General features: G+C 46.5%; 1 protein-coding gene across 1 annotated transcript; it reads right to left on the bottom strand.

Moving 5' to 3' along the window:
• Positions 1–7,192: 7,192 nt before the first annotated feature.
• On the bottom strand, positions 7,193–7,975 carry LOC118592963 (transmembrane epididymal protein 1-like). Its single transcript, XM_036202080.1, has one exon. It carries the CDS (start codon positions 7,973–7,975, stop codon positions 7,193–7,195), a length of 783 nt encoding a protein of 260 aa, XP_036057973.1.
• Positions 7,976–8,236: the final 261 nt, after the last annotated feature.

Genomic DNA, 8,236 nt, shown 5'->3' with positions numbered 1-8,236 from the left:
CCTCTTACTTTGTCTTATGATCAAAGCCTTCCTGTCCCCTCCTTTAAGGTGTGAGGACAGGAGCAAGAAAAGGCAAACCAAGCCCAAAGGATGACATCCAAGTCACATGAGGTGTCTCCAAGCGGCTCACTGATGTTTAGAGGGAGGGCGAGTCGTTGGCTGTATTTGAGGGCTCAAGGCCTTGAATCCGTCCACTGCTATCAGAGACTCACCAGCGTTACTCATGTTGCCATGCTCTTCCTGCCGCGGCTTGGCTAGGAACAGAATGTGAACTCACAGTGAGCCCTCCACGGTGTTCCATCCCAATTCCATTCCATCCAGCTCATCTCCGGTGCAGACCTCAGGGTGAAGGTAATCATCTTACACCATCTCCGGGATGCCCTTGAACAAGCCAGACCCAGCCTGTACTTAGTTCACACTCTGGGCATTGAAAGCTTCTTTCCAAGTCTGTCTCCTACCACCAGCTGAACTGTCACAGTACTGGACTTGGCCTCAGCCTTGGTCCACTTAGAGCAGTGGTTCTAAGGCTGCAACCCTGGATGCCGTGGTGACCGTGTGTTGTGGTGACCTACAACCATAAAATTACCTTCGTTGCTGCTTCACACCTGTAATGTTGCTACTGTTATGAATCCTAATGTAAATATCTGATATTCAGGATTTCTGATATGTGACCCCTGTGACAGGGTCATTCAACCCCAAAGGGGTTGCGATCCACAGGTTGAGAAATACTGACTGGCCGCATCGGGCTTCTGTTATCTCGAATTCCCATCTCTGAAAGTTCATCAGGCACTTAGTTCTTATCATCAATTCTCTGCTTCTCTGTGCCTTTAAATTGTTTACTTTTCTCCCTTTTTCTGATAGGAATTGGACATTAAGATGAAAGACCATCAGGCCTATCTATATACATCAATGACTTAACCAAGAATGTCTCCCAGACTCCTGAGAACAGCATTGTTCAGTATCACACCTGAGAGAACTTTCAAGAATGTAAAAGATCTGGCATGATTGGGAGTTCAAAGCCAACTTGGTCTACATTTCCAGGCCAGCTGAGGCTACATAGTAAGACCCCACCTAAATAAAATAATAATAATAATAATAATAATAATAATAGTAGTAGTAGTAGTAGTAGTAGTAAGCTCCAGAGGAAGGACACCGACGTATGACTTCTGGCTCCCACATCCTGGGGACACAGGAAGACATACTTTTTTTTTAATTGAAAACATAAATTCTATTGCTAGAAAATTTATCCAGCCCCCTGGGATACCACGAGTTACCAGAGAAATTGGGATCCCATCTCAAGGTTCTTAGTTTCATCAATAAAAGAATTTAAGACAGACACAGAAAGAAGCTCAGGGACAATGTTATTTGTGTTTAAAAGAAAAAGCACAGTTCAGGAAAGCTAGAAATCTCAGCATCTGCCTGGAGGAGTGAGATGAAGAGGAGAGAAAGCCATGCCTGTTTTGAGTTTTCTGGGAAGGAAAAGTACATCATCTCATTAAAGGGGTAGTTAGTCATCTCTTTAGCCGGGCTTCAAGAGAATCAGCCTTCCTGAGGGGTGGTCTCTGCTGGGTGATTGACAAGTGCAGCTTTATTAACTCTTGGGGTGTTAGGACTCTACCCAGGGCCAAGATAGAACTTGGGTTTCTTTCAACCCAAGTCAGTAGCTTTGCCTTAATGACTTCAACAGAGCCCTTGATCAAGGTTGTGGTAATATTCCCCCTTCTGAGGGATAGCCCTAAAATCATTTTCAAGATGGGTTGTGCTGTGGAATGATGCTTTTGTACACTGGTTTAATAAAATGCTGATTGTCCAGTAGCCAGGCAAGAAATATAGGCAGGAGAAGCAGAGAAGAGAATCCTGGGAAGCAGAAGGCTGAGTCAGGAGATGCTAGCCCACTGTTCAGGGAGCAGCATGTAATGGCACACAGGTGATTCCACGGAACATGTGGCAATTATATAGATTAACAAAAATGGGCTGAGTTTAAGTGTAAGAGCTAGTCAGTGGTAGGCCTGAGCTAATGGCCGAGCAGTTTTAATTACTATAAGCCTCTGTGTGTTTACTTGTGGGATTGGCGGGTAAGAAAGATTTGTCTTGACCGTGGGCAGGACACAGGAAAACTTTCAGCTACACGGTTGAAATTAGGGAATGGATATAATCCATTTTCTCCATGAAGGCCCGATTCTAAAGCTGTTCACCAGAAGGATTGGTGTCTAAGCTGGGGTTCAGTCTTGCTCCCACATTTAGCCTCTGGGCAGAAATGCTTATTTCTGGGTGGAGATCTCAAGGACTGTGGAACCAGAGTCCTGTTCTGCAATCCTGGCTTCCTGCAAGGACTTTCCTCGAACTGTTGCTTCAACATGTTCCCTTTCTTCTGTGTGCTTTCATTCATCATCACCAGAACTTTTCCCTGGTAATTTCGGTGATAAGAGTTGGGATGAGATCCAGGAGGCCATATTACTTACAAGTACCCTGGATGATTATTGTCATCAGGCAAATATAGGAAATAGTGGTTTATAAATTAAAAAGCTGAGTTCACATCTCAGCTCTGCTATTTACTAGGTGTGATTTGTACCAGGTCCTACACACAATGATTTCCCAAATTCCGAGCTTCTCCTTTACCCCCTGTGCACACTTACCCTGGAAATGACAGTAGGTCCTCAGCAAATATTAGGAAGAAAATTCATAACAAATGCTTGACAAAACACTGCAAGCCTTTTGCAAAAGGGAAAAATATTTTGCTTTAAAGTCTGAGTAAAGGCTGCAAACCAGATGAGGGTCCTGATTCTTGCCCTCTTCTAAGGCGGCTCATGTCAGCCTTTTGTCTGTCAGCTCACCCACTCAACGCTTATTCATTGAGCACTCCATCTGACAGAAACTTTCCAACATGTTTTGGATGCACCAATGAAAAGAACAGTCAAAAATACCTTCCATCACAAAGCTATATTCTCCATAATGATTCTATTGGACCCTTATGCCATTCCCACCCCCCTCCCCAAGGAAACTCCATGATCAGTTATCACTAAAATGACACTTGGTTGGATCATTCTCATATCTACACTGCATAGCTGCTTCTTACTATAATCATGCGATTCTGTTTTTGTCAGCTTGCTCCACCTTTCCTTTGACATCGGAGCCAGTTTTCAACTGCTGCATGTTCTCCCAGCATGCTCCCTGGCTCTGCTACCACTGCTGGCTTATTACCATGGAGTGAGTACTTGTTGCAAATGGCGCCACCCTTGGTGTTTCCTCTCTAATATATGCTCCAGGTTGTGCCAGTGGTTGCTGGGTCTAGGATAGATGTCCTTGTCCAAACCCTCCCTCCTTGAGCTAAGAGAGAGATGTTTGATTCCCTCTGGCATCCATAGCATGAAACAGTTCCTTGAAAACCCATCCAATTATTTTTCACACGAATTAGAAGGGACTTTCAGAGACTAAATAACCAAGAGGTTTCTCTCTCTCTCTCTCTCTCTCTCTCTCTCTCTCTCTCTCTCTCATCTTGTCAATTTAATTCTGTGCTTATTTGTTGTGGGAGCCCACAACTGACTCAGTTTCCCAGTTTGAATCTGAAGTCTATTCTGAGTCAATAGAGTTCAAGCTTGCTTGCTCCAGGGCTGTGAGAAAGTCCCGATCAGCCCACAGGAAGGAACACACTAGCTAGCTAGATGCTGGCTGCTGATGCCAGCCGGAGGTACATCCGAGATAGAAAATGAAACTGCCTGCTCCTTGGCGCAAGGCAGGATAGATAGTGGCTGAATGCCTGTGCTGTGCATTGTTCTGTCTCCGTCCTTCAAGACTGTATATAAGCTGGGCGTGAAATACACTAGGGACTGTCCGGCATTGTCTGGCAGACCTCTCGACTCTTTTCTGTCTTCTTCATTGTCTCTACAATCTGAGCACCTCTAACCCAGCTAGACTGTTGGCAGGCCCCGACAGTTTGTGTCCACACATCTATCAGGAAACAGACCAGCCCCATGTGTCTGCATGTTTTCATATTTGATTATGTGTTTTCCTGGCATCTTCCTGTCCCTTCTTATTTGTTTATTTATTTATCTATTTTTTAATTAACTTATTCCCCTCTCATATACTGCATCAGCAGTTCCCACCCCTCCCCTCCCCTCCCCTCCCCACCCTGCAGATCTACTCCTCATCTTTTCCCTTCAAGGAAGGGCAGGCCTCCCAGGGATATCAACCAAACTTGGCATGTCACGTTATAATAAAATTATGCACATCCCCTCATATTAAGGCTGGACAAGGCAACCCAGTGGGAGGGAAAGGGTCTCAAAGTCGGCCAAAGAGTCAGAGACAGACCTGCTCTTACTGTTAGGTGGTTCAATACCAGCTGGAGAGCAAGTGCCTTTCCAGCTCACGTGAAGATGGTGCCCTCTGGTGGAAGGCGAGAAACATTACACCATTGTCTTGAAACCTGTAATGTCGTTTTGATTTCATTGTTGATTAGGATTCATTAATGCTCTTAGCGACTGTGACAAGAGAAGTACAGGAAGTTCCCTGTCAGGAGTGGAGAGATGGCTCAATGGTTAAGGGCATTTAGTGTTCTTCCAAAGGACCCAAGTTCAGTGCCCAGCACCTCTGTCAGGTGGCTCATCAATCCAGGGGCTCTGAGGCCTCTAGTCTCCTTAGGCACCTGCATTTCCATGCACACATTTAGACAAAACTAAAAATAATTTTTAAAAAACCCAAAATAAATAAAGATCCTTGTCTCCCAAACAGCAAACCAACCAACCTCTTTCTCCCACCACTCTGTCTGGCTCCAACTATAATTCTTTGCACTTTGACATTTATTCCTTTACCTAGAAAGAAGTTATGTGTGAAGAGACATGACAGCATCTGGAAGCAGTGATCTACCACAAGAGATGGGTTCATCAGTATTTATCAGAACGTCAAAGTGTTCAGTGTTGGGCAAGCCCAAGCGCCGACTGGTTTGGGTATCTCGTTCACCTTATCAGAGGTGGCATTTGAAGTACTAATATTTAGGCCTCACCTCTCAACTTTCACGTTAAGACTTTTCCCCTGTTTAGTCAAAGACACCACCTTAGAATATCCCTGAGACACAAGTAAGCACAGGATTCAGTTCATGAGATTCTCTCTCTCTCTCTCTCTTTCATGTGTGTGTGTGTGTGTGTGTGTGTGTGTGCATGTGATGAGATCAAATTACAATTACAGTGAAAAGGGTTAATTTTAAATGAAAACAAAAATAAAAATGCTTTTGTGTAGTGCTAGAGTTTGAACCCAGGGCCTTGCACAACTGGGCAAACACTGAGCTACACCCTTAGCACCCTACCCCCATTTTTTAAAAATGGGGCTCACTGTATAGCTCAAACTATCATTTGCTTTGTGGTTGCTTTGGGGGTGTGTTCTGTGTAGCCCAGGCTGCTCTTGATCTCCTGGTTCTCTTTCATTCACTCCCCAGTGCTAAGATTACAGGTGTGTACCACCATGCCCAGCTGTGTAGTCCAGGATGCCCTTGACCATGGAAACATCCTTTGCCTCCAAAGTGCTGGAATGACAAGTATATATGACCATCTCTGGCTCCAACATATGCTAATAAAAGAGGCGAGGTCTGAGTGGGCAGAAACAGGAGTTGTGCTACATCCATAGGAAAATGTGTGGAAGAAAAGTGGGTTCTGAACCCAGCACCCTAACCTCAAGACACAAGAGGAGGCACAGGGCTCAAAGATTGAACCAAAGCCTGAAAGGACATCCATGGTGTGGAGAAGAAACAAGGGGCTAAGATTTGGCTGGGAGAGTTGGGAAAAGGCAGAACCTTTTTAGGATGCTGTGATGTCCCAATGGCCCCAGGGCTAGGCAGAAGCATGGGAACTGGGTTTCCTGAGACATACCTTCCTTCCACACCAGGGCCCCCTCCCCTCCAGCAGACATTTCAGCCTAATGATCCTACCGATGCAGGAAAAGCCACTGTGGATTGTTGGCCACATGCTAGAAGTCTAAGTGGTTCTGGAAGTCACTTCTCCTCTTGGCAATGGACTTCTCATGAGCTCCCCAAACAGGAGGAAGAAGGTTCCTGACCCCCTGATAACAACTTACTCCTCACACACCTTGACTTCCAAACAAGAAAATTAACAAGAAAGAATGGGTCAGAAATAGAGGGCACATCTAGTTCTCTTAGAAACCAGAATAAGAAATAGATAAATAATAATGAGGATGACTTGGAGCATGCCTTGCTCCAAGCTCACTTTGTCCTAACTAGACATTTTACTCTCCATCTGGAGTGAGGCACATTCTTCATACCTTAGCTCCCCAGAGCTTTAGCTAAGCTCGAATTTCACTCCCCTGGCACCCAGCTGTAGGATTATGGAATGCAGCGCTTAGCTCTTCGAATGACATTCCCCAACAGGATTGTTGCCAGGCATTAGACTTTATTATCCATGGGAACCAGAAGGGGCTGGGCCCCGCAAATCTACTATTTAGAAACTGATGGAGATGGGTCCAGGGCAATGGGAGGAGATGCTGAGGAGGAGAACCTGACCATGCTTGGGGAGGCCCCTGTGGCCTTCTCCCATGTGTAGGGGCTACTGCGTCTTACCAGACCCTGCAGAGGAAGCCGCTGTTCACCAGGGTCTGACTTCCAGTCCGATGAGTCAGAGTGGTCAGAGGAAAGAACCAGGACTAGTTCTGAGTTTCACATAGCCAAATCGACAGCCTGGATCTGGAATGAGCATCCTAGAAGTCCAGGTCAAGAAATGATGAGGAGATGGTTATTATGATGGCCGAGTTAGGATGGGTTCAATGTGATGAAGTAAAAGATATTTACCGAAAGTTCCAAAGACAGATTTCATAAATTTGCTATGTTCTCATGGAGGGGAGTGAGGTGTGCAGAGTGAGGGATGCAGGGTGAGGGGTGCAAAGAGACTCAGGGCAAGCGGGTGCTGTGGTTGGCGGTAGGAATGGGAGAGGAATGCAGGGAACTGAGAGTGAAGGTCAGAGGGTGCCTTTCTTGTTTCATGCATCTTTCTTTGCTCCCTTCAGCAAATTAGGTGAAGAGGAGCCGGAGAGGAGAGAAGGTATACCCATCCCACCAGTCTGCTGTCTCAAGGTGGGGCGCCTCTGAAGGATGTCTGAGCCTCGTTTCTGGCAGCTTGCTTCTCACACCACTTCTCATCCAGATGTCCTGGGAGCATGCAGGCAACAGGAAACCACTTGGGCACGGCCAGGTTCAGGCATCAACCGCGAGGTAACAATACCACACAATGGAGACGCCGTAGATCCAGATCATCACGAAGGCACTGAAGGCCACGTGCCAGCAGAAGAAAGTGGTGGCAAACGCTATGTCATTGTCGTCGTCGTCCATCCATTTGTAGCCAGAGATTGGTTTGTAGAGCATGAAGCCTATCTGCATGAGCCAGGAGCCCGTGACGAGGTACAGAAAGGCCTTCAGCACCCAGATCAGCAGCATATCGGGCGCCCACAGCTCTACCATCACCACGAGGGTCAGCAGAAACAGGGCCTGGATGAGCAGCGCGTGGGTCTGCAGCTCCACTCCTTCTATGTCCTGCATATGAGACACCATCAGGGGCAAAAGGAGGCACGTGCCCAATGCTTGGGCACCTTGCTCCAGAACTACGCACCTCTTCGGCATCAGGTTCTGGCTGACCACGTCGACACACCCACTCAGAAAGAAGGACATGTAGAGAGTGAGATGCTGCCACTGTTTGCGGAACATGAAGTTTCTCTGGTGATACATCTTGCTGATGAGTACCAACTGCCAATGAATGCTATTCAACTCTTGGGCTACTAAAATGCAAGAACTCAGTATCTTCAGAAAGCCAATATAATACATTTGCCGTAACCTCGCCCATCTTCCTTTGCTCCAAGGAGGCCGTGGTGGGTATTGGACAGGGGAGTTACATATCACGGCCCTGGAGAGAAATCTTGCATGATAAAGTCCATAGAGGAATAAGGACAGGCCAGGGTACAGATGACCCTCAAACCCTCCCATGGATTCCAAGGCAAGTGTGATCAAAGGCAGAAGCAAAAGCAAATGGCCATTTGCTCAGGGCTCGAGAACGTGGAGGGAGCCTCGTGAAGGTACTTATAACCTCTACCCAACCCACTACATCCACTTGAAGGAGGGAAATGGGTTTGGAGAAAACCCAGACTTAGGGTGGGGTGGGTGTCATGGTTTCCGTTACCGTCTTCTGCTCCAGTTCACTGATAACTGGCTAACCATGGATAGACAATGAGGTCAGTATGTCTCCAG

This window comes from Onychomys torridus, chromosome 11, assembly GCF_903995425.1.
Source record: "Onychomys torridus chromosome 11, mOncTor1.1, whole genome shotgun sequence".
Taxonomy (NCBI): Eukaryota; Metazoa; Chordata; class Mammalia; order Rodentia; family Cricetidae; genus Onychomys; species Onychomys torridus.
The sequence above is the reverse complement of the archived record's forward strand: the minus strand, read 5'-3'. Positions and strand labels throughout refer to the sequence as shown.